Genomic DNA, 27,376 nt, shown 5'->3' with positions numbered 1-27,376 from the left:
CCCCAGTGGGTAAGGTTGGTTCAGTGGCTTGTGTAGGCTTCCTGTTGGAGAGGACTGGTGCCTGTGTTCTGATGGATGAGGCTGGATCTTGTCTTTCTGGTGGGCAGGACCACGTCTAGTGGTGTGTTGTGGGGTGTCTGTGAACTTAGTATGATTTTAGCAGCCTCTCTGCTAATGGCTGGTGTTGTGTTCCTGTCTTGCTAGTTGTTTGGCATGGGGTGTCCAGCACTGGGGCTTGCTGGTCATTGAGTGGAGCTGGGTCTTAGTGTTGAGATGGAGATCTCTGGGAGACCTCTTGCCGTTTGATATTACGTGGAGCCAGGAGGTCTCTGGTGGACCAATGTCCTGAAGGCGGCTCTCCCACCTCAGAGGCTCAGGCCTGACACCTGGCTGGAGCACCAAGACCCTGTCAGCCACTCGGCCAGGTACGTGGGGAGTTTCCTGCCTTTTGGGAAGTCTGAGGTCTTCTGCCGGTGTTCAGTAGGTGTTCTGTAGGAGTGTAGATGTATTTTTGATGTATTTGTGGGGAGGAAAGTGATCTCCATGTCTTACTCCTCTGCCATCTTCAGATGGATGAATCTCCTTCAAAGATTCAATGCTTACAACTTTACATCCTCCAAATCCAGCAAAAATCACTTTCAATGGAAACCCCCTGCACAATCGCTTAGGATTATTTTCTGTTGTCTGAAACTCTTCTTGTGCAAGTCTTCTGGGACTGTTGCACAGAGCCTACTTCCATCTCAGCAGAAAGCCCATTCTAGACTCTCTGGTGACTCACATTGCAGGCCTCTAACTTCTCAACCATCCTGGTTAATAAGGAGCCAATGAGGCAGAAACTGAGAAATGTGAGTCCCTCGTGGTCAGCACTACAATGGCACTCTCCTGGCCTTAAGACTCTTCAATGATCCTTTCTCTGTGTCCTTTCCAATTGCGCCTGGGTTTTTTCTCATGCTTGTTGGTTTTAATGGAAGAGCATTCTCAGTACCTCTCAAATGAGTGAAAATCCTGTTTATGTTCTTGTCTGCCCCAGTTTAAGGCTTCACAAGAATTTATTCTCGTTTTAAGCACACACAGGCTGTCCTAATTCCCTTCTTTTGGCTGGTGGAGCCTCTTCAGAGCACTTTAGGGGCAAATGACTCTTTTTTCCTTGATCCCAGGGTAGAGTCAAAATGAAAACAACAGACTTAGGTGACCCAAGCTCCTTCAAGTTACCTCCGACTTCTCATTCAAAGTGGTGCTTTGGGCGACAGATGGAGTTATAATTATAGATTAGAAAAAAGCCACATCAGCAGCTGTTGCTCCTGTTTGTTCCCGGCTATCACTGTCACCAGTGGACAAATTGGCATAAACAGCTCTCCAGACTCCGCATGAGTGAAGGGTGAGTCGAGAGTACAACACCGACCCGAAGGCACCTCTGCAGGGGGAGCCTGGAGATTGTCTTTCCTGTCGGAGACTCCAAACCAAACAAATAGGTTAGTACACAGAGTATACCTATGCATTTTACCTCTGACCTCTACTCGATGTGATCTTGGTTTTTCTGACAGAGCTGTAACAGAAGGGTGAAGTGTTAAAGGAAAGAGAGTTATTTAAGGACTGTTATTCAAAAGTCCAGTGCCCGTGAGAACAAATTATGAAATGGGCTTAATTTATTATGCTCCTCTCCCAATTTTGGCTGTATCCACATTAGACAAAGAGACAAAGTGAAGATGGAAAAATGAAACTGCTTTTGTGGCCTGAGTCCCAACCTTTCGTAATGATACTTACTTTTGCCAAAAAAAGCTCTGGTTTCTTTGTTAAAATCAGTAGTTGAAGCCTTAGGTTGGTGATTAGAAAAAAAAAATACCGCTCCAGAATATAGTTCCAGAGTTTCATTTTTTTTTTAGGGAAACTAGGCAAATGAGAATTGGATTTTTTCTCTACCTCTGAATAAAGACAGAAAATGTCCTTGTTTATGATAAAATGTGTGCTGTAGGCTACTTTGTATAAGAAATCTGCTATAGGATTTATTACTTATGTCTAGTACAGTTCTACCTAAAAACTCGATCATTTCAGTCTAAGTAGCTCTATAAGACTCCTCATAGATCCTTTTGAAAGCAAAAGGTTTCAAAGAAATTTCGTTTTCTCTGTGTATGCTTTGTGTTAGAAAGCTGTGGAGCAGGATTTTCAAACAAAGATTAGCTTTGGGGCATCTTCTCAAAACCTGAATGTTTAGTGTCTTGGTGAAGAGCAGTGGAATTCCAGAGAATCCACTGAAAACTAGGCTTTGGGGCCCAGTTCTCATCCCACTCACATCCATGGAACAGTCCAGGTGGAAAGAGTCGTAAATAATGGCCTCATTTTTTCAGCTCCCAACAGAAGGTGTCCCATCCCTAAGCATTTTATGTGGGACTTTTCAATGGGAAAATGCACCTTACTTAGTATCACTGTGGCCCGACGTTTTGTCTGCCTTGTGAAGTGCACAGAGTGCTAACTATGTACTCAGAGCTCCACTAGAGAGACAATTAAATTAAAACAACCAAAAGTAACCCATCAATTAAATTCCTGCAAGGGGCTGGCTTCTCCTGATTTCTAAGAGAGCCATAACTTTCTTTTAGGAAATTTAAGGGTGAAATAAATACCTCCTTACACATTTTAGCAAATTAAGCCCCAAACAATAAGTTTGACAACTGCTTTTGAAAAGGTCAATTAATATAGCATATCAATACCTTAAATCTTCCCATGGATTCAGAAAATATATGATAGACCATAATACACCATATCTCATATATCTCGTTTAGTCATTCAAATATTTATTGAGTAATGGCTGTATAATCTCAAAATATTTAGAAATGAAGGCAAGCTTAAGATTTCTAATATTTCTTTTTCCAGACACTCCTTTCTTCCCCTTTTCTACTAAAAGATTTAGCACTGAGTTGGTGGTTATCTCCAAATTCCAAATTGTTCAAGCTGAGAAAGGCAAAAAGTAGAGATGGTTGACTGGTTGCTGGTTAGGGTTTCTTTTGAGATACAGATTTACGCTCTGTCTTAAACATTGTTTTTACCTGTGTGTTGTCTTCTTGCTCTTCTAGAAAAAAAAGAAAAACTATCCAAGATGACTGTCACTTACTCCAGTAAAGTAGCAAATGCGACTTTTTTTGGATTTCATAGGTTACTCCTCAAGTGGAGAGGCAGCATCTACAAACTACTATACAGGGAATTTATTGTTTTTGCTGTACTTTACACAGCAATAAGTTTTATGTACAGGTACTTTCCTTTGCATGTGTCCTTAAATGGTCATTAGATAGCATATATGAATACAGTCTCAAAAATCCAAGCCCTTTGGCTGCCGCTGACTTTTGCATTATGTAACCTCCTCCTTTGCATGATCCTCTGTTGCCTACTTCTCCCCAGGACTGGGTATTTTAATCCACACCTAACCATTTTTAGGATGTTAAATAGACTCTAACCGTCATGTTCAGGTGGCTCTCATTCCAGCCCCACTTTAATTGGTCATGATGAGGTATTAGTTGTGCTTCAAGAATTTTGCTATAGGCACAAAATGAAAGATTTATACCTAGAACCTCACTAAGTGATGATTTTGAATGGCAAAGTCCACAGACAAATAATTATTTGTGCTTCTCTGAACTATGTTATTCATAGTTTGAGTTTCTGATTTGACAGCTTGCAGCGACTACCTACATAATTAACATGTTCGTGAATAGTGTGTATCAGGCAACTTTCCTTCTTCTTTCCTGGAATGACGAAATCTTATCCAAGTTGGTGCCCCCAACCTTACCAATATCTCAATTAAAGAAAAGGCCTGAAAACTAATTTATTTTCTTTATATCTTCTGAGTTCAGAGCACATTATATTCATAAAAGATGTTTATTCTTTATAACCTCACAACCTTTGCCTGTCAGATTGACAGGAAATTTGAGCAACATCATGTCCAAGAAATACTTTTATAACTAAAAATTATAATCTTAATAAAATTTTATCAGTATTATAAAAGGGACGCTTTATTAGTTTTTTAAATTAATATTGATTGCATACATTTCTTCTCTGGGGAAAGTTAAAACTTAAAATAGAAAAGCTAAAGGTTTTTGAGGCTGTATTTCCACCTTTTCTGTGTTCATCAGTTTGTTCTTTTTCTTCTGCATACAATGGACAAATTTGTGAATCATTGTTTTCACCTACATTCTTCCTTGCAGCGACAGGACACCATGTGAAGAAGAGGGACGTTAATTTGGCTAGCTGATAATGACCAAAAGTAGAATAGGAAGAGTTACTTTGCTACATATCAAAACTACAGTTCCAAACAAATGTATATATTGGTATACATTTTGGCAAAATATCTTTACAAGGAAAGTTTTATTAAAAACCTCTAATAATTTTTCAGATTTGTCTTCTAAATACGGTATTATTTTGATGATTTATTTATGTGTCACCTACTCCTTCAGAATATGAAATGGTGGAAGACACATGACGTTTCAGGATAATTGTCTCATTAGTTTATTTTTACTAACGTGAATTTATGGCTGCTACTGCCTCTTAGAACAGAATAGCTCTTAGAACAGTTGCATTGTAGCCAGAAATGCTCCATGGGGCCTTAACTTTGACTCCAATATCTTATTTATACCCCACAAAATTGTACGCACATATGTTTTCTAAAGACCAAAGAGTGCTTACATTTATAACAATAATCATTAGTTCAAGCCATTTTTCATTTTTTAAAGTTCAAATGTAAAAGTTTGTTAAAATAGACCCTTATATGTTGATCAAAGCTCTACCAAGAACTACAGGTTGAATCTGTCGAGAAAGTCAGACATACCTGTAGACAAATACAGACATAGTTTCATTCTCATGTCTACTAATGATGCTAAGTTTTTTAATCCTGTTATAAGCAAATAGTTATACCTAGCAAAAAAATCGTAAGACAGAACCAGAATTCACTAGTTTGATTATATCTCTTTTTATTTTGGGATGGATTTGACAAAATACTCGTTGTGGTACTTTCTAGCTAGTAAAATTTCTATGTGTCTATCAGCTAAATATTTTTTCCTTTGGCCAATTATTAATAGTAACAACCACTTTATTATTGATTAAGTGTGACACCATATGCTACGTGGTTTTATATATCATATATTCTTTAATCCTCATAACATTCCTGATACATATCAATAGGTATTAATTATCCCCATTTACAAATGAGAAAACTGAGACTCAGAGAGATTTAAAAATATGCTCCAAATCCAAATCTGTAAGTGGCAGATCTGGGATTCAAACCTGGCTCTGTTAAACCCTACGGTCTGTGCTCTCTGCATCTAAATTCTCTCTGATCATTTTTATTTGAGTACCAGAAACCATTCTGGCTGTGACTTGTCATCAGCATGACCTTGATAGGCCTGTCCACCAGGTGATGCCTCTCTTGTCAGCTTTTCTTGATTTCAGAATTTCTGACACCTCTTCCAAGCTGAGGCAGGAACTCCAAGCCCACCCTGCACCCACACACCTCCTTGGTCAGCACCAGCTCCCAGGTCTTCATCTGCAGTCTGATCGGTGGCTCACTGTCACCTCATTATCCCTCTGCGTCCTTCTTCAAAGCTCTACTGACCCAAATAGGCCTCTGACCCATGCTATGATGAGTGTTTCCAAGGGATTCCTTCCTCCCTTGGAAAAGCTGCATTCATTCATTTATTCAAATTCATCTGTGTTTTCTTTCTGGATTTTGATCATTATTATTAGCCTGCCTTGAGATAGTTCTTCTGATTCTGAATCTCCTCCTTGCAACATAAATACCAATAATAGCTTCATTAAATGGATTTATGTTTAACAATACCAGAAAATGGGTTTGTGTCAGATCCATAATATAAATTTTTATATTTATACTATAGAAATAAAAACCCACCAAACATAATTATAAAAATTTCACTACTAATTGTTAAATCTGTGTTGTTTTATATTTTAAATGTATATTTTTAATTTTTTTATTTTGAAAATTTTTTTAAAGATTTTTCTTTTTTTTGATGTGGGCCATTTTTAAAGTCTTTATTGAATTTGTTACAATATTGCTTCTGTTTTATGTTTTGGTGTTTTGGCCCCAAGGCATGTGGGATCTTAGCTCCCTGACCAGGGATCAAGCCCATACCCCATGCATTACAAGGCAAAATCTCAACCACTGGACCGCCAGCGAAGTCCCTTAAATAACTGTAAGCTTAAAATAAACAGTTATAACATCCTTTGAAGTATAACATGTATAATCAAGAATGTACTAAGTAGCATATTCATGAAAAGTAAGATCAGGATGTCGAATCCAGGGTTATTATTCAATAATTACTTAATAAGTGTAATCCACTTAAGGTACTCTTTTTTAAAGTACATATGATGAATAATTGGAAAATGGACTCTTTTATGAAGTATTTTGCTCTAAATCCAATGCATTAATCATATAAAAATTTAAAAATATGAAGTATTTAAAACTAAAATGGTTACTATATCCCTCTGTGTAATGACCAACAACATTTATGTACTAAAAACATTAGTACTTAAAACATTCAGCAGTTAAAAAGGTTTTGAGATACATCAGCTTAGGTAGAAAAGAAAAAGCTATTGCTCCTTAAAAAAAAAACTGAGGTTATTTTCGCTTAATTGTTTGCACTGAATGTCACTTGCAAAGCAGGTGCAGAAGTATAATATCATAAAGGGCTGTGCATTTTATTTTTGCTCCAGATTGTTACTTACAGGAGCCCAAAAACGTTACTTTGAAAAATTATCAATTTACTGTGACAGATATGCTGAACAAATTCCAGTAACCTTTGTGCTTGGTAAGTATAGGTCACACGCAGAATGCAGCCACACAGCTGTCTCCGTTAGGATGACACCAATGACTCTGCATGGGAGTGTTTCCAAGCTGAGAGGCATGCCTGAAAAGTCACTGCTTGCAATAGAACCAGAATCATCCATAAGGTTTACCTCCAAGTCTGCTTTCGCTAAATTAACAACCAACAAGTTTGAGGTAACAATCTGCTCTTGGACAATCCAGCTTTCTTTTCACTAACTCTCCATTTTTGCCGTCAATATTTGAGTTCTGATACCCACTTACTGGGTGCTACAGCATTGCGAGGCACAAATTACATTTTTTTTTCTGGAGGGCAAAATCATCAGATATGGATAACAACCTATTTTTTACACCCCGATCCCTAAAGAAACTAAAATTCTGCTAAAAGCATCAGTATCAACAATATGTCTACAGTAAGAAATTGCTTTACAATTTCCTGTTATTCTACAGGGTTTTATGTTACTCTGGTGGTGAACCGATGGTGGAACCAGTTTGTGAATCTGCCCTGGCCAGACAGGCTGATGTTTCTCATCTCCAGCAGTGTTCATGGAAGTGACGAGCACGGGCGCCTGCTCCGGAGGACACTGATGCGCTACGTCAACCTCACGTCCCTGCTCATCTTCCGCTCGGTGAGCACGGCTGTGTACAAAAGGTTTCCGACGATGGACCATGTGGTTGAAGCAGGTATTGGAAATGACTTTTCCTTCCATGGGGCTCCTCTTGACCTCGACCAGAACTTTCAAAGTTCCTTTGAAAATGCCTTTTATTTATTCATTCATTCAAGAAACATTTACTGATTACCTATCATGTGCCAGCAACAGTCTTAAGAGGTAAAAATGAATAAGTCATGGTTCCTGCCCTCAAGAAGTTTACTTGGGGGGCAGAGCAAAGGAAACAGCAGACAGTCAACCTCAAATTAAGTTGCAAACAGTCACATGGTCCATAATATAATAATTGTCATATTTATTCAAACCTTCTGTAATATCACCTTACATTTTCTAGCACTTTACAGTTTATGCACTTTCATAAATATTATTTCATATGGACCTCAAAAAAACCATGGGAGATTCAGAGAGGTTATGACCTGTCCTGGATCACATAGCTCATTAGTGGGAGAGCCAAAATTTCAATTCAGGCTCAGAACTCCTAACTTAATCCTTCCCCCCGCACCTACCAAACACAGCAGATTCTGGTAGGAACCAGAAATGCGGCTTTTCATCTAGGCAGAGCCTGAGAGGTGGCAGTAAAAGGCTGCTTTAGTGGGGGTCTGTTGTCTCTCCTATTCCTCAGAGTAGATGCAGTTTTGTACCTGGGCTTCTGGACACAGGATGCTGAGAACAAATCACGTTTGAAGAATGGTTCTCTTTGGTGTGTTAATACTTAGCAAAGAAGCTGTTAAACCAGTCTTCAAGGAGATGAGGATTAAATGAGATCATTGTTGGCCCGTACAGAATAAAAATGGGTTTTTGTGCTGGGTTGTCTTTGATCCATCTGAGAGTATGCTGGAATGTATAAATGAATATATAGTAGATACAGGAACCATGAGATGATTCTGCCTTTATATTGAGTACAGTCTCAAATTAGGTTGCTTTATCCAGTCTCCTTTTCTGAAATGTCCTTGAAAATATATATATATATATATTTAAGAGTAGCATGTTTTGTTTGTTTTTGGAGGTTTGGGGGCTTTTGTTTGAATTGGTTTTGTCTTCTCAGATGGCGACATAGACAGTGACTAAGAACACAGAGTAAGAGTTCAAATCCGTCTCTATCGCTTACCGGCTACATGACCTTGTCTGAGTTACTTTACCTTTCTAATGCTTCAGTTCCCTCATCCATAGAGTGAGTTTAGAGTGATTTATAATACCTTTTACCTCATATACCTCATAGGCTTGTTGTGATGATTAAATAAGTTAATATTTGCAGTGCCTAGAGCAGTACCCGGCACATGGTGTGACATGAGTTCTTGTTATTAATAATGAAATCATCTAGTACAACAGCATAACATAGCCCTTTGGTCACTTTAGAAGACTCATTTGATATGACATCCTAGGTCTTCTTGATCCCCTATGACCAGGAGACTGTGAAAGGTAAGGTGGAAATAAGGAAGGAGGAGTGTAGAGGCCATTGTTAGGGCTACAGAGCAAGATGTGAGAAAGTAATGGGGAGCAAGGAGTCAGTTACAGATTCAGATGAAGGGTACAAAGGGCTTGGCAAATGTACAGGTATATTATGATGTAAAACCAGTCGGAACTTAAAAAAAAATTAACTGCCACCCTTCCTCCAAATTTAAAAGTGGAATACTGCATCAGAATGACCAAGTTTAAAATGCCACTTGATAACTTATTTTTCTTACCCTAATGTCTAAAGGATCAAATGTGATAAGCATTTCGACCTCTAAAAAAAGTCCTAAAAACAAACGAGAAACGTTTGGCCCATTCCAAATGGCTGAGTGACAGCTAAAGTTTACTTGGATGAATAAAGGTGACATTTCTGTTAGTCCTGACACATCCTTGGAAAGAAGAAAGCGCATTCTGATAGGAATCGGACTCCAGGCCCAATTCTCAGAGCGAATCTATCCTCTCAGCGTCACCTTCATATTAAAAGCACATGGGGTGGCTGGTGACAGAGAGGCCTTTAGGGCCTCTGGTTAGACGTGAGCTCAACGAGGCCTGAGTTGTGCTCAGGTCTGAGGGGCAAGTAGAAACGGCGAGATGCACGGGAGAATGATCTGAGTTCATTTCCTTTAGGTGCACTTTTCATAATACCGACACTCACTCCCTATCAAACTTACACAAACACCGGTCAGTACTTGCATCGACACTTTCCCCCTTTCCAAGGCATTTGGAACACTCAAATACTTCTCTCTCCCCTACCACCAGTACCCCCAACCATTCCAAGGGCATAGGGGAATCATTTGCTCCGTGATGTGCATTTACACGAGTATATCTCAAGGTGTGATCCACAAACCCATGGGCCCTTTACATCTTGAATAACTTGAGTTGTTTATTTAAAATGCATACTCCTGGGACTTCCCTGGTGGTGCAGTGGTTAAGAATCCGCCTGCCAATGCAGGGGACGCGGGTTCGAGCCCTGGTCCAGGAAGATCCCACATGCCGTGGAGCAACTAAGGCCATGTGCCGCAACTACTGAGCCTGCACTCTGGAGCCCGCGAGCCACAACCACTGAAGCCCAAGTGCCTAGAGCCTAAGCCACCACAATGAGAAGCCAATGCACCGCAACAAAGAGTACCCCCACTCACCACAACTAGAGAAAGCCCGTGCACAGCAATGAAGACCCAACGCAGCCAAAAATAAATAAATAAATAAATAAAATTTACTTTAAAATAAATAAATAAATAAAAAGTAAAATAAAATAAAATGCATACTCCTGAGCCCCACGTCAGACCTACTGAATCAGAACCATTGTATGTAAGGCCTGGAAAACCTGCATTTAAACATGCTCTTATGTTGCTCTTTTTATACACTGAAGTTTGAGAAGTAAGGAGCCTTTTCTGGGATGCTCATTTTTTTAACCCTTTTTCTCACCCCTGGGGTAAAAGGCTTTGGCATTCGCCAAATAATTCATTACTAATAACAAAACGGCAACAGTTAAGAAAAGGGTGAATTCAAGGTTTCGATCATGCTGGAGGCTCCAGAAGTGCTCTGGATGGTAGCCTCTGAGCAGTCTGCTCAGAGGCTACCATCTAGGGGACCTGAACCTGGTCCTGCCTGGACACAACGAGCATCATTCTCACTTCAAGTTTTCGGTCAGCTTTTGTGCCGCGTCTGAAGGAGGAAGAGTACTGAGGGCGACAGGAGGGGGCTGAAGCCTTGGCAGGCGCCCTCTGGGGCCATCACTGATGATTGCAGTGTAAAGGTCTCTACTACTTTCTTTCACCCCCAAGTGTTTTCTCGAAAGGCAGAAGAAGGGGTAGTGGGCCAGCATGTGCCCACAGGAACGCAAGGTTTGCATGCTAGGTGGTGGGACAAAGGTTCTGAGCCACTGCCTTCCAAGCTGGGGGACACGCTTCACAGGCAGGGTCCTTCCTGGTCTGCCTCACGGCCACCCGCATGGATGGGCACAGACTCTGTCGGCTGGCCGCACAGACTTACCAGACTTCCTGCTCCCCAACAGAGAAGGCCAACTCAGTCTGCACGTGGGGTCAGTTTCCAAGCTCTCCTAACTGGGTGCGTGTCTCCACCTCTCTCTGTCTGTCCTTGGTCTGTGCCAACGTTTCTGGGAAGAACAGGAAGTTCAGGGATGGCGGAAAATGTTTGGCAGGTGCCCTGAGCCCAGAGCCAGGGCACCTGCTCTGCCTGAGGGCAGAGAGGGCTGGTAGTAAAGCACAGGGGCCCCAAAAGTGTAGGGGCAAAGGCAGGAGGCAATGCTGAGGGCACAAAAAAACCTCTTGTCAGGTGACTCCCTACATAAACCCACCTGTCAGGGAAAGTACATGTGCTCAAACTTCAGTGCGCTTTAGATAGTGTTAAAAAATCAATACTGCTAAAAACGCAGACCCGAAGACATCACCCCCAGAGATTCTGATTCAGTAGGTCTAGGCTGGGGTCCAGGAATGAGTGTATTTAACAAGTCCCTGGAGACTTTGAGGAAGGGGGTCCCTGGATCACACTCTGAGAAACAGGGGGCTTTAAGGCAATGGGAGTTTCCCTCCAAACTCTTTGTATTGCTTCAGGGAGGGTCCCTGTCACAAAGATTCACGACTAGCAGGAGAAAAAGAGTGAGAGGACGGAGAGAATGAAGATCAGCATCTCCTTCTGAAGCATCTGGCAATTGCTTGACTATAGCTGGTGAGCTAGGTCACTTACCCGCCGGTCCCTGACATTCCTTGCTGTTAAGCTGGACACTCAAGTTACATTATTCTGGGAAATACATACGCTTTGATGTTACAGGTTACATTTCTCAAATTAAAAATTAAAATTTCTTTACTTATGCTCCCATGAAAATAGAAATGTAACAACTGAATGCAAAATAATGTCTATTATGCTGGAAATTCCCTGAACTGGTCTGTTATCAAACAGTTACTTCGCAGAGGAGCTGTAACCCAGGAGTCTCTGTTATTTTCCCTCTTGGCTACAAGCCTGCCCTGGAAAATTCCAGTCGTTTCAATCACCTGCCTTGGAAGATGTCACTCATTCTAAGTCAAGTCACGTGCACAATTCCAGATCTTTGCCAATTTAAGTGAAGGCCTTAATTGGGTGCTTACAGTTATGGTATGAGACTGAATCAAAACATTTTATCTGGGGTTTCACAGTGATCAGGAGAGAAAACATTTCCCTTCAAAATTCTTCACCAGAAGCACAAAAAAAGGAAATGGGAAATTATATGCATTCCTCTAAAAGAAACGTTACTAAATCTGTTACTAAATCTGTCATGCTTTTGCTCATTTAACAAAGATTTACTGAATGTATACGGTACGCTAGGCATTGTGCTGAGCACTGGAGCACAGCTGAAAGCGAGGTCCCTGTCCTCGAGCATCAGTAAAGATTACTACAAATGTTTTCTTCTATGAATCATTTTCAGAGACAAGCACAAATATATTTACAGCTGAACTTCACATCACTCCATTGCATTTCTATTTCTCTAAAATAGTTTCCTTCTGTGCTTGGTAGCCTGTAAGAGTGGTTAAAAGACAGTAAAATTTAAGGAAAGGACACTGTTTTGTTTACTTAAAGGCCTGGAATCTTAACATGAAGTTCCTTGAGCTTCTGCCCTGACGAGAGAAGCCTGTGGAGACCCCATCAGGATTCTTAGTGACATACAGTTAACAGGCATAAATACAACTGAACGAGCTCCCAATTGTCAAGTGACTGTTGAGATAAAAGTTCTAACTTTAGATGCACTGGCTGGAAGGCTAGCCCCACATTTAGATCATTTAATCTGTAATCTTCTCTTGTTAAGTAAAATCGAATGCATTTTGTATAATATTGACTTTCTGCCCTGTGATCTGCTGTTCACGTTTTTCCTGATGCATTCTGTGCTGCTGGGGTTCCCTGGTCTCTGAAATCTCCCACTGCTCTGTGTTACAGGAGAGATGATCAAGGGGATGGTGGTATTCATGGCTGTGCCAGTTTTTCCTCTGTTGGCTGAACTTTTACAGGCTGAGTCAGTTACCCCTATAGTCTCACGTGATGAGCCCAGAATAGACTGAATGTTGTCTTGTGAGTGCAACTTGACTCACCCATGCACACTGGCTCTTCATGGGAGAGAAAGTACACACCTCCTTGAATTAGTGCCGTGGATGGGCAGTCTCAGCCCAATGTTTGAAGGTTCACCACAGCTCTGTTTTAGGAGTTAAATCATGGCTCGCCAATCAATGCTTCTCAAAGGATGATCGTAGACCACCACATTCATCGAATTATCAAGGGTGCTTATTTAAATTGCAGGTTCCCAGACAGCCTATGAAATTTGAATCTCTGGGGCTTGAGACCCAGAAATCCACTTCTTTTTTTTTTTTAATTTATTTATTTATTTTTGGCTGTGTTGGGTCTTCATTTCTGTGCGAGGGCTTTCTCTAGTTGTGGCAAGCGGGGGCCACTCTTCATCGCGGTGCGCGGGCCTCTCACTATCGCGGCCTCTCTTGTTGCGGAGCACAAGCTCCAGACGCACAGGCTCAGCGATTGTGGCTCACGGGCCTAGTTGCTCCGCGGCATGTGGGATCTTCCCAGACCAGGGCTCGAACCCGTGTCCCCTGCATTAGCAGGCAGATTCTCAACTACTGCGCCACCAGGGAAGCCCCCAGAAATCCACTTCTAAACAAGCTCCCCAGAATCACTATGTTTGAGCCAGAACAAGGATGTTAATGGCCAGCTTGCTGTGTGACTCTGTACTAGGTGCGGTTGTTCCCAAACTTTGTTACAAGATGGAGTCGCTAGGGATCTTTTAAGAATACTTATGGTGCCTCACACCCCCAGACACTAGGATTCAATAGGTGTACGGTGCAACCTGGGCATCAGGAGTTTTTTAAGCTCCCCAGACCATTCTAATGTGCAGCAAAGTCTAGGAACCACTGCACCACAGCGCATCTATTAACTCCTCCAACTTTATCTGCAAATTGCCTCAGATCTATTTACCCAAAGCAAATGGAATTCTGGGCCACCTGGGCAGGCCAGGAGTTAAGAGCACTGATTTTGTGAATGATATTTCCTGTGCATCATGTGTAGAAGGCAGTGAACTACCAAATAGGATACTAATTTAGAGACAGGAATACGGCTGACTAGAGATGTTTCACTCGCGTTTGACTCATTAGGAAAAGAGGAGTTTCTCTGTCTCCGTTCAGCATTGCTAACCCAGAAACTGATCTTACTCAACCATATCTTATTTCAAGCTTTTCAAACTGTGGGTTGTAAATTATTATTGGGTTCTTAAATCATTTTAATGGCTTTGAGCCAGCATTTTTTATGGAATGGAATGGAACAGAACAGAAAATATCAGAAAGCACCTCACACAGAAGAGCCAATAATTGTTTTGGGAACCACAAATATATCTTACTGTGGTTCATGGTTAAAAATATATATATCTGAATACTGCCCTCCACAATGCCTTCACAGTGTGATTCCATCTCTCTCTCAATCCCATTTTGCCTCGCTTTGATTTTCCTGGTTGACAGGGATTTCTAAATTTCTACCATTGAATTTAAAGAATGGCTGCAGTTGAATCTGGTGGCTTCATTCCATTCATTTGGAAAGTACAGAGAGGAAAATGAGCCAGGCTTGTTGCAATGTGCCTGAAAAAGTCATCTCTGAGAAGGGCTAAGATGCTGAATGCACAACTTCCTCTTTCAGAAAGAATTGGCAATAAACCCATCCTGCCTAAAAGTTTTGAGAAGCAGAGCTTTTAGCTCTTCTCCTAATAGAGTCTCATGTACACACTCTGCTTTAAAGGCAAAAGACATCTGCCTCAGCTTCAACCGAATCTGCGATTACCGGAATATTGTTTATTAATGGACTTAATTGGTCCTTTGGTTTGAAGGCAATAAAATTTTGCCTTAAAGTAGCAGATCCTACTCCATCAAACCACAATTCAAGACACAAGTAAATACAAACATATATGTGTGTGTGTGTGTTTGTGTGTGTGTATATATGTATATATATATATATATTTTTTACTCTGATTTGAAATATTAGAAAGGGTTCTTTGGGATATGCAATATGAAAATTGCTGAGCAGAGCTGAACTAGCCAGAAAACCAGAAGCAAAAAAGATAGCAAGAGAAATTCAAGGCAAATGTAATGGCAAGATATTGAATAAAATAGCAACGTCAGGGTGTGGATAGGGTCTGAGGGAGCGTGGCATGAAGACAGACATGTGAAGGAGACAGGGTAGTGTGAGCACCAGCCAACTGATGGTGCAGCCAAACTGTAGCAAATCAATACCTGTGGTTAACATAGCCTTAGAGACAAGGATAATGACCACATTCTGAATATATCATCAGTCTCTGGTTAAAATGGCCTGAGGCACTGATGAGGATAACATTCCATGTAATAACAAATGCTCTTTGAATTGATTTGATTAACAATCTAGACTTTTCTTTCAATGGACCAACAACTCAATTTCCAAAGATGGGGTTACTTTGGATAAGATGTGTAACCCTGCAGGAAATAACAAAAATTATTCTGCCTGTACACTCTTGGAGGATACATTAATGTCTAGTTCATCTTTCACAGCACCTAGTAAAGTACGCAATAAATTTGGGCTGAACATTTAAACCCCCACCACCACCACCGCGCTTTCCTAGCTCTACATGTCCCTTTCCAATCAGTGGGTGTGCTACACGGCAGGGACTGGGGGGAGGTTACCTAACTCTCGCTTTAGGGTTTGCATTAAATTAACCCTCACTCTGCATATTTGCTTTTTGCTAAGAAGCCAAGAAAGGACCTGCCAGCATAAGTTGATCCATATTCCTGAATAAAAAATAACCAGAGGTAAAGTTATTCTTTGGTCAAATGACAGAGATTGCAGCCAGTATATAAATGCAGTCAGTTTTGGAAACTGCACTATAAATCCCAAGACTATAACTGTTAGACAACTGATATGAAATGTCTGAGAATAGTCTTCCAGGGAAAAGGTGAAGGGTTGCTAGTCTTCAAGCACAGAGCCAAGACAGGTTAAGTTCATCTATTAACGTCTTATCATCAGATTTAATCATACTCTGCAAGTCTTTTAAAAAACCAAACAGATTATCTAGATCATGCAACAACTTTGAAATGCACTGAGAAACAAGACAAGAATTCTCAGACTCATTCTTATTATTTGACCACCAGAGAGAGTCCAATTCCCCAGGCATGGGCAGACCCCTTCAAAGCTAATATAAATAACCTGAGTTTTATCTAAAACTAGTCTCTTGTTGGTAAATATTGGCTCTGTAGTTGTTACTGTTTATTTCAAATACTGAATAAACAGAATCTTCATTCAGTGGGGCAGTGATTTTTGAACATTGCTGTAGGTCAGAATTTCCTGCAGAGCTTGGTAAACATGTAAATGCCTGGACCCAATTTCATTAAATTACCCAGGAAGATTAAAAGAATGCTTACACCTGGACCTCACTCTAGACCAACTGAATCAGAATCTCAGGGGATAAGGTGAAGGCACTGCTATTTTCTAAAAGGCATTCAGGATAAGGCAAATGTGCAACACTGGGTCAAGAATTCCTGCCCTATTGAGTCTGGTTTAGCAGGTGATGGTAGAGCCTAGCCCTCTCCATATATAATAGGTGTCACAAGTGATTGAGACACCCACGACCTGTAGACCATATTCTCAAAACACTGGCCTGGATCACATCAAGTATCTAGGTAACTCCAAAGCTCTATGGGTCAGTGACTTTCAAAATGGCACATCTCACTTCTCCTTTGAGTTCTTTTCTGTTACAGCAACACCTCTTAAATAAAACTCAGTCCACATGGTAAGGAGGGAGGATTACTTTAAGCAGGAAAACCAGATTCATAAACCAATTACAGATGGTTAAGGATACAAACTGTGTCACATTAGGACAAAAGTTGATTTTCATCTGAATGTGTTAGAATTTCATAAGCAAATGATTGCATTTCTGAATCAAAAGTAACTCAAAATTCATATCTAACAAAAATCAGTTTTAGAAACAAGCTTTAATTCAGAAAGCATTTATACTAAATCATAATGAACATTTAAAAGTCCACTTAAAAAGTCAAGGTGGGGGGACTTCCCTGGTGGTCCAGTGGTTAAGAATCTGCCTTCTAATGCAGGGGATACGGGTCTGATCCCTGGTCAGGGAACTAAGATCTCACATGCCACGGGGCAACTAAGCCCTTGCGCCACAACTACTGAGCCTGTGTGCCACAATGAAAGATCCCGTGTGCCGCAACTGACCCGATGAAGCCAAAAAAATAAATAATAAATAAATAAAAGAAATGATTCCTCATGCCCCTATATAATCCTTTTTTAAAAAAGTCAAGGTGGTAAGTACAAGGAGAGTCACTGCAGCATTATTTTTAGTAGCAAAAAAATTAAAACAACTTAAAACTCTATTCAAAAGAGGACTACTTATATAAAATACTATACACAGTTAACTAGAATGCAGCCATTAGAAAGAATGGGACTTCCCTGGTGGTGCAGTGGTTAAGAATCCGCCTGCCAATGCAGGAGACATGAGTTCGAGTCCTGGTCCAGGAAGATCCCACATGCCACAGAGCAGCTAAGCCCTTGCGCTGCAACTACTGAGCCTGTGCTCTAGAGCCTGCGAGCCACAACTACTGAAGCCCATGTGCCACAACTACTGAAACTGGCATGCATACAGCCCGTGCTCCACAGCAAGAGAAGCCATCGCAATGAGAAGCCCGCGCAACGCAACGAAGAGTAGCCCCCGCTCGCTGCAACTAGAGAAAGCCCGCGTGCAGCAACAAAGACCAAACACAGCCAAAATATAAAAATAAGTAAATAAATTTATTTAAAAAATTGTTTTTAAATAAAAAGAATGCCGCTGCTCTCTCTATATTAACAAAAAAAGATCTCCAAGATATAACTTGAAAAACAGAAGCAAATGGCAGATAAGTATGGAGTATAAAGTCATTTGTGTTTTTAAAAATTTGGCCTATATGAAATCCGTGATATTTCTCTGGAAAGATACACAATAACCTGGTTGTAGTGATTTCCTTCAGGGAGGGAAACCCGCTGGGAAAATGAGACTTACTTTCCCCATTAATATTACTTTGGCCCTTTTGAATTTTTGTACCATTTGAGTTACTTAATCAATTAAAAAAAAAAAAAAAAAGAGTCTGGGGAAGTCCCTGATGGTACAGTGGTTTGGACTCTTCGCTTCCACTGCAGGGGGCACGGGTTCGATCCCTGGTTGTGGAAATAAGATTCTGAATGCCGCATGGTGCAGCCAAAAAAAAAAAAAAATCACAGAATAATTGGTAATTAAATCATGATTTTAACTCTAAAAAAAATAAATAAAATGTCAAGTGTAAATTGCAAGCTTTTGAAGACATCTTTATATGAACAAACCCTGATACATAGTAGACATTCAATAAATGTTAATAAACCTGCTACCTTATTCCTCCTCTCCTATTATTCAAATCTCTTCTTTCTCTGGTGTGCAGGTGGTGGGGGTGTAAATAAAAGTGCACATAATATATTATTGGCACTTACTGAGTGCTAAGTATGTGTGAAGCATTATGTTAACCTTTTGACGTATGTTCCTCATCTCAGGTAATTCTACAACACCCCTGTGAAGTAGATATTATCATCTCTTTTACGCATGAGAAAACTGAGGCTCAGAGAGGTCACTGCAAACTCAAGCACACTGTGTTATACACACACACACACACACACACACACACACACACAGAGGCACACAAAAATCAAAGAAGCACTTTTAAAGTATATGCGAGGGCTTCCCTGGCGGCGCAGTGGTTAAGAATCCACCTGCCGATGCAGGGGACACGGGTTCAAGCCCTGGTCCGGGTAGATCCCACATGCCGCGGAGCAACTAAGCCCGTGCAACACAACTACTGAGCCTGCGCTCTAGAGCCCGAGAGCCACAACTACTGAGCCCGCGCACCTAGAGCCCATGTTCCACAACAAGAGAAGCCACCGCAATGAGAAGCACGTGCACCGCAAGGAAGAGTTAACCCCTGCTTGCCGCAACTAGAGAAAGCCCGCGCACAGCAACAAAGACCCAACGTGGCCAAAAATAAAATAAATAAAATAAATAATAAAATTTTTAAAAAGTATATGCGAAATGCTGTGGGGACTACGAAGATAATATGCTCTTTGCCCTTCCAAAGGGTCTTAGCAGGGGAAACATTTGTATCTAACATTATCATAATACAAGGCAAGAGAGAGCACTGGTGGAGCTCTGAAGGGGAGAAATCCCTGGGGAAGGAGAAGGAAGGAATCAAGGAAGGCTTCGCAGAAGAGGTCCTGGTTAATTAGGAGTTTGAAAGGAGGGGTCAGGATGAAATGTTATGCGATTCACGTGTTCGGCACTGTACTAAGTGCTTTGTATACATTATCACATTTTATTCTTTTAATCCAAACAATTCTAAGTATTCTTGTTCCCAATTTTAGATGAATAAACCAAAACCTAAAGAAGAGACCTTCCCCAGATGTCCTAGTCCACATTTAATGTCACCTTACTTCCTACTGGCCGCCTCTGTTAGGGATTGCTCACATGCATTGCCTCCTATACCGATATATAACTTGTGTGTGTGTGTGCATGTGTGCACGCGTGCTCGTGAGTACATATTCCTTATCTCTGATACAAGTAAAAACTACTTGAGACAGGAACCTTTATTTTATATTTCTTGAATATCCCCCATTATATGCTCACATAGTAGACACTGAAATATATAGGGTAATATATTAGCGCTAAACCAAGTCTGTATAATCTAGCTATTTTTATTTTGTGTAAAGGTTTTATGACAGCAGATGAAAGAAAATTATTTGAACACCTCAAATCTCCTCATCTGAAGTACTGGGTTCCATTCATCTGGTTTGGAAATCTTGCAGCTAAAGCCCGGAAGGAAGGTAGAATCAGAGACAGTGTTGATCTGCAATCATTGATGACTGTAAGTACATAGTAAACTGTCAGTAAAAGATGCTAATCAGAGACCAACAGGGACCTGGATGCAACAGGTTGGACCTGGACGAGTCCAATTTGTTCAATCCTGGTTCCAAAGGAACCAGAAAGACTGGGCTAGTATCAGAACCCTCAAATGCAGGAGGAGAATAGTACACAGTTTAACTCAGATTGATTGGAGGTGGTTGCTTAGAGACTCTGTTTTAAACAGAAGTAGGCTTTGTAATAGGCTCTGTAAGAAAATGTTCTTTGATTGATCAGCAACGTCTGCCAGGGCTCGGAAGGATCTGGCGCCCTCAAGGCATATTTGCCATCCCTAGCTCCAGGATCCCAGACCAAATCTGGAGTAGAAATAAACACCCCCAGTCAGTTCCCCAAAATCGGAATATCCCAAGGTTAACCCAGCTTTCCAGATGCTCCAGGAAACAAGACTGTGTTTTCATTAAATGAAATAATCCTGAATTCATTTGAGAAACAAATTTATAGAAGGGCTAGAGAGATTTGTGCCATGACAGTCTCCTGCCTCGAGTAGGCAAAAAGGAGTGAATGATTTAAAAACAGCTCCCAATTTAACGTATACTTTCTCCCAGTCTTAAATAATAACTTGCGTTCAATAGAGAAAAAAGAAATCAATGGATCCCAGTCCTTCCTGCTTTAAACAGGGATAGATTTTCTGTCAATAGAAGCATTCTAAAGTCTTCATTTGTTGGGGGAACGGTTTAGGATGCATTTAGTTCTTTTTTCTAAGATCTACAGTAAGCATGTTTTCAAAAGCAATCGAGGAAACAAAAAATAATCTGCTCTCCACATAATTTAGAAATGATTTATTTAAAATATTAACCACTGCCTTCCTACCACCACTTGGGGCCAATATATATGTTGGAAATTATGAATTCAATAGAGTAGGGGATATTTCTATACAGTCCTGATTTATCTTAATGTTTTTTAAAATGTCCAACTGTACTCAATCCCTTTTGCACATTGTTGAATTATGTTGATAGCTTGTCATTTTCAAAATTTTCATTTTGGAGTGGATTTCAGAACCAATTTCTAGCCTTTCAAAGTCTCATCATTTTACAGGTGTATTCCTAAAAGTCACGGCCATATTCTGAATCCCAGAAAATATTTATTACCACACCCATCACCTTAGTAAATAGTGTTTAATTTGTTTCTGGCTTAGGAAATGAACCGATTTCGCTCCTGGTGCAGCCTCTTATTTGGTTATGACTGGGTTGGGATTCCGCTGGTTTACACCCAGGTATCAAATCCTTGGCACGTGATTTTTCTTTCTACTTGCCCACTTTGGCATGCTGTCTCTCTCAGGCAGCCAGCGCTGTGCTCTCACTTGGGTTTCTCTCTGTTTCAGGTTGTCACGCTAGCTGTCTACACCTTCTTCTTTGCGTGCCTGATTGGACGCCAGTTTTTGGATCCCACCAAAGGCTACTCAGGGCATGACTTAGATCTTTACATTCCGATCTTTACTCTCCTACAATTCTTCTTCTATGCAGGATGGCTCAAGGTAGCCAACAGTCTCAGTGCCTGAGACCTGCTCTGTAATCTTCCAAACTCTGCACACTGATCCCTTACTGAATCACTCATTCATGAGTGAGTCAAAGGTAGATTTAACATTTAATAGCTCAGAGATGTTATTACTTTTCAACAAGGCATTAAAGTGGCAGGGATGTGGTGAGTACTGTACTGTAGGGGTCTGAAGCAGCTCATTTATGCAGACGCTACTCTTTTATGGCCACTGATGGTTTTAAGTCTTTGTGTGCTCGCATTAGGATTACAATAATGTAATTAAAGCAATAAGTGTACCTGCATTGATATTTTATACCACAACAAGCAACTAAGCAGAGTAAAAGAGAGTAAATAAGAAGCCTTGTATCTCAGACTTAAGCATTAATATTATATTATTATCTTGGTTCTGCTCAACTCTGTAGATAGTTAGCTTCTATTCCCTGAAATCCCACTAGCTGTGCCACGACATTAAATGCATTCCATTTTCAAAACCAGAACTGAGACTCAAAGGAATTCATTGGAATCAAAACCAGAAACCCCAGGATTAATGACAATATTTGGTTTGCCAGGAAATTAAAAACAGGTCAGACCCGTGAAAACAACTAGTCCAATCATCAGTGTAGAATTTTATTTGTTCCTGCTACCATCTCCCCCCAACCCCAGATGTATGTAAAAGTATCAGAGGCCTGATTCTTCCATCTCTTTTGTATGTGACAGAAAAAGATCAAAGACAATGGCTTCATTAAGTTAACTGAAATCTAAAGACAGTTTGAAGATAATTTTAATAAAATAGAATTTCAAATGTTTGACCTTCCAAACTGCCACAGTGCACCGTCGAGGCCTTTCAGGTTGTGGAAGCATTTTCTCTGCAGATGCCTTTACTTTCATTGGTTTGAATTTTAACCAGGAAAAATAAATATGTTGGCACTTCAAGTTATCCTCCAAAGAGTAAAGGCATTTCCTTTACAAATGGCAAAAACATTTTTATCCAGATGACAGTGACTCAATTATTTTTACCCATTTAAGACAGAGAAAGAGTAATAGAGACTAATAGCTCTCATTTCCCATTAGAGAAAAAAGTAGACTCTACTTTTATAAACACAAACTCACCACAATTGGCCCAAACACTCAATTACTCTGGTCTTCTATTGTCCTTTCCCCTGAGTTGTGCTGAGCTTTTTATTCTTCACTTTGTGTCCACATGAGATGTTTGGCCAGCCTGGAAGGAAGAGCCAGCAGTTCCTGCCTTCTGAAGTGCTCTCTAAAATATTAACAGTCTTTTCCTTTATAAAATATTTTGAAGGCAAAATATGAAAAGACAATCTTAGCTCTATTAAGAGACAGGTAATCCTAAGAGAAGGTAGTTTTCCCACCCAGTGGATTGGATCTCAGTTTCTAAACAGCAGTTTTGTCTGGACAATTCTAATATTTATAAATCTTTTCGAAGTGTGAAAACCCATCTTAATCTTATGAACGGTGTATTACTGAGTTGTTTGCTCGAAATGGAGCCTCCAAGTGAGTAAAGGATATTTTTGTGACATAGTCAATTCAGAAACATGGATATCATTTTGGTAGTTAAATGTAGACTCTAATACTATATGCAGGATGGATCCCATAAAAGTGAAATGCTGGATGTAACAAAAATATTTTCAGGACCCATCCAGTGGCCTATTTAATTTAAGGAAAACCCCAGACAAGAAAGGTAGACAGCCCCTTGGAACTTGCAGTGAAGGACTCTGACAATGGATATTGCTGTGACTGATCCAGGGGCATGGGCCCTGCCACAGGCTGTCCCTTAGAACAAGGTCATGTCCTTCTCTAAGTCAGTGGTTCTCAACAATGGCCACACATTAAAAACTCCTGGGAGCTCTACTCAATAATGATGCCAAGGCTCAACCTCACACCCATTAAATCAGAATCTCCGGGGGTGGTGGGGTACGGACCCAGGCATCAATTTTCTTTAAAAGCTCTCCAGGTGATTTTGATGTAGTGGTTAGACTTAAATCCTAAAAAATACGTAGGTAGATTTTCTACCAAATAGTCTCAGAATCTAGGAACTCAACTAATCAATGGCGCCTTTGTTTTATACACTTGTAAGTTTTTTACATCTAGGCCCAATGCAAAACCACATACACACACACACACACACACACACACACACACACACACAAACACACACACACACACAGGTCCAGGTAATAAAAATCAAAGGGAATTAATGAAAATAGAGACTAACAGGTGAGACATATTTGGCATACAAATCTCTCATCAAGAAGGCTATTCAATTCAGGAACATGGTAAGAACATCTAATACTTACCAACTGTTAGAAGATATATGATAAGAAGTTACTTAACTTCAAAGTAACTTACTAGATAGCCATAAATCCTTTAAGATAAAACTAAGTAAGAAAAATTCCAGCTTTATGACTTACTAGCTCTGTGACTCATTAATTTAGCAGTTATGTCCAATAATTATGAAATCTCCTTGTATTATTTTCTCTAATTGTGAAGTCTTTCTTTGCTGTTTAACCTTGCCCACATTTACATTTTATCTCATCACCTGGCCCTTTGTAAATTCTTTCAGAGCACAGGCTACGTACCCCTCAAAGTGCCTAGCACAATGCTCTTTTGATATTTGCTGGCTGATTTGTACCTGAGAATCAGTCATTTGGCTCCTAAACAGCCCATGGCTTCTCCTAGTTGGGGCCTGCATTGTCACCAGCTGAATAGACAGAGTCTTTGGAGAGCAGACCCTGCAGGTGCATGATTCACGGTCTGAGTCCATTCTCACTGGCTGATAAATATCTGCATCTGCAGAACAACCCACTTCACTCTAGGCTTCCTATTATGAAAGGTGACCAAAGAAAGCAGAGAGTGAAACAGGAATCCTCTTCAACCTTCACTCTTAGTCATCACAGCATCATGGCGGACTTATTCTATGTTCTCAATTGCAGGTAGCTGAGCAACTTATCAACCCTTTTGGAGAAGATGATGATGATTTTGAAACTAACTGGTGCATTGACAGAAATCTGCAGGTTAGAGGAGCTTTTCTTTCCTTTACAAACATTAATAATCTAAACAGACTCTGAATGCCAGCCCCTGAACTTGAGTGCTTTAGCCACAAACAAAAGAGGTTTGGCTATTCAGTATGTTGTTTCGAGGTCCTTTTGGAACCTCGCGGGTCCTGGATCTCAGTTCCGGTAAAATTTAGTCCCTTTTAAATACAATTTCAAGCCAGTTTTCTTTGTAGGTTTCTTTACTAACTTTACATAGCCACTTCCATCTCAGTACAGACCAATATTTTAATTCATTCTTTAATCTGTTTCCTATTGCCACCTAAAAAGATTAACAATGACATAAAGTGCCAGCCAGACACAATCCAATGTGAGTTCCCAACTCACATCATGTAGGTCCCTGCAGTCAGATGTCCAGCAGCTGGACACTGGAAACATGGGCCACACCAGCCTGTGTCTCAAATCTCCCTCAATCACACCAAATGGACCCCAGAGCCTTTACCCTGGAGCATTATTTCAGAGATATTTTTCATGAAGACGCAGCATGAGAGAATTTTGCTTTTAGGCAAGACTCTCCTCAACCCATTCTCTTCTCTGAGAACTACAGGCTGAGAAAAGGGCTTCAACTTGCTCATCTGTTTCAAGCCCTTACTCAGCTCTTACACAGGTTAAAACATTTTGCTGTTGTTTCACAAACTGGCCCCAGTACACAGAGGGCAAGGAGAGACCAAAGAAAAAGGCAGACCACTCCAGATTGGTAGGTGGCAGGTTTAACAAGCTAGGAACTTAATTAAGAGGCTTGTCTTCAGTGGATACCAGATGAGTAGACCTCCACACCTACCTGCCAGAATCCTAAAATTTGATATAGAGGCCTCACTGGGGTTCAGTCATGTATTCAGTCCAGATGGTCTCAACAGCACATTACTCTCTCAAGGTTGTGTCCTTGAAACAGCTCCCACTGTGGGAACAGTGGGCAGAATATACATTCCAAGGACAGGGGAGAGGAGCCTCCGATTACTCTCATCCAGCTCACAGGTCAACTGGCAGGTCACGACCTCTGTATTGACCTCTAACAATCACATTGTCAGCCTGTTGAGGAAGAAGTGTAATGCCTACACCACTCACTCTTTGTAAAACTTAGATTTCCAGAGGATTAATAATTTATTCATGCATCAGTTTGTCAAAGTCAAAAGGAGAAGACCACTATAACCCTAAACAGTATAGGCTTGTTGATATATTTTTCTAAACAAACAAACAAAAATTCAGGGCACATAAGAAATGATATCAAGTATAAATATGTTTATGGAATCAATGAAATGGAATATTGAAATCTCCGGCTTCCTGCAATATTTGGGATTATGTGGTTGCTGTCAGGAGAGCCACTAGACAATTAGAAAATTTTGAGCAAAGAAGAAAAAGGTGTCTCTCCTGCCTCCAGATAAGATGCACTCCACTCTGGGGTATGTGGCTTGATGAATCTAGTCTGGGCAGTTTTATGGCTCCACTTATCCCCATTGCCAAGTGCTCTTATGCAGTGAACGACATGTATAACTCTCTGTAGCAGCACTGGTTGAAGCAAATATGAACTACAGACATTTGTATATTCACTCATTCACACTGTGTTCTATCCCATTCCAAACCCCATGCACCCACTAAACCTATTCTTTCTTTATAAATACAATTCACATCTGAATTATTCTAACACTCTAACGATGATTTTAGGTCTCCCTTTTAGCTGTGGATGAAATGCACATGAGCTTACCCAAAATGAAGAAGGACATTTACTGGGACGATTCTGCTGCTCGACCACCGTATACACTGGCAGCTGCTGACTACTGCATACCCTCATTTCTGGGGTCAACCGTTGAAATGGGGTAAGCACATTTTTAAAAATCATCAATATTTAGAAGAGAAGTCACTGTTCTGATCTTTTTGTGATGTGGTTCTGAAGTTACTTTCATAAGAACTCTCAATTATTAATATCTTACAATGGTAGCTTTTTCAAATTTTCAGACATAATTAATATGTCCAAGAGAGTGAGAAATTAAAGAGACTGTAGTTTCTGATTTAAATATAGTGTGTGTATATGTGTGTTTTGAGGTAATTTGCATTTTACCTTGCCTTTATACCACAGCAAATTTTCCAGTAGTTGTGAAACTATCCTCTTTTTTTCCTTCCAACTTGAAGAGTAGTTTACTGTTTTAATTATACAGTTGTTTATTATTGAATTATAACTATCATAATGAAATGCATCTTAACAAGTATTTGTTGAGTATATACCATGTGTAGGCACTGTGTTAGACTATTTTGAGACAAGCAAGCCTTAAGATAAATTTTATCAAAAGTGTTACTCTAAGAGTATATTTTGATCAAACTGACTTGTTTAGTATACAAGCCAGTGTCTGTTCAGTTGTTTTAACATAACAATCTGTCCCTATGTACTATGAGCTTTAAATAAACGGGCTGAGGCCTGCAGTAAATCATGCACAGTTCTTGAATAATTTTATTAAATCTGATAACGTATCTGACTTTGGAGAAATGTGTGAATGTGGGGGAAGTTTAAGTATATTTGCTGAAGGCAGATGCTACAGTTTCCAGGTAACTTAAAGAGAAGAGTATGGACAAATTTAGAAAAGTAAAAAGAGCCCTTCCAAAAAATTACAGAAAAAGGAAAAACTTCTACGGAGTTTTTCTTATAACTTTTTGGCAAAACTATGGTTCATTTTTCCCTGAGGCCAGTTCTAAGCAGATTTGTGAAGTGAGATCGTGTCTAAAGTTGCCACCTGTGACCTTCTTTCTCTTCCCCCCATACAGTTCAGCCCTCCTCTTTCTCTACTGTTAAAAAACAAAATTCAACTGAGTAAATTTTAAAGATCTTACTGCTTTATTCAACAATTCATGAATTGGGCAGCATCCAATCTAGCAAAGAGAAAGGAGCTTCAAGGGGCTA

At 40.3% G+C, this 27,376-nt stretch overlaps 1 protein-coding gene across 11 annotated transcripts in view; it reads left to right on the top strand.

Moving 5' to 3' along the window:
* Positions 1 to 1,354: 1,354 nt before the first annotated feature.
* Positions 1,355 to 27,376, top strand: part of BEST3 (bestrophin 3) — a 46,082-nt gene continuing 20,060 nt past the window's right edge. For 3 of the 11 annotated variants that reach the window (XM_059936464.1, XM_059936475.1, XM_059936473.1), the window contains exons 1-9: positions 1,355 to 1,472; positions 3,069 to 3,243; positions 6,709 to 6,803; positions 7,268 to 7,501; positions 19,726 to 19,880; positions 21,072 to 21,149; positions 21,258 to 21,410; positions 24,367 to 24,447; positions 26,149 to 26,300. In XM_059936464.1, coding sequence (XP_059792447.1) covers positions 3,092 to 3,243; positions 6,709 to 6,803; positions 7,268 to 7,501; positions 19,726 to 19,880; positions 21,072 to 21,149; positions 21,258 to 21,410; positions 24,367 to 24,447; positions 26,149 to 26,300 — 1,100 coding nt within the window. In that variant the 5' untranslated portion in view covers positions 1,355 to 1,472; positions 3,069 to 3,091. Of the gene's footprint in view, positions 1,473 to 3,068; positions 3,244 to 6,708; positions 6,804 to 6,830; positions 6,995 to 7,267; positions 7,502 to 8,530; positions 8,657 to 19,725; positions 19,881 to 21,071; positions 21,150 to 21,257; positions 21,411 to 24,366; positions 24,448 to 26,148; positions 26,301 to 27,376 lie in introns of those variants that run through there. The other 8 variants (XM_059936466.1, XM_059936465.1, XM_059936468.1 and 5 more) reach the window with 8 other exon arrangements.

The sequence above is a fragment of the Balaenoptera ricei genome, chromosome 10 (assembly GCF_028023285.1).
Source record: "Balaenoptera ricei isolate mBalRic1 chromosome 10, mBalRic1.hap2, whole genome shotgun sequence".
In the NCBI taxonomy this organism is placed as follows: domain Eukaryota; kingdom Metazoa; phylum Chordata; class Mammalia; order Artiodactyla; family Balaenopteridae; genus Balaenoptera; species Balaenoptera ricei.
Note: the sequence above shows the minus strand (reverse complement) of the source record. Positions and strands in the feature narration are given on the sequence as shown.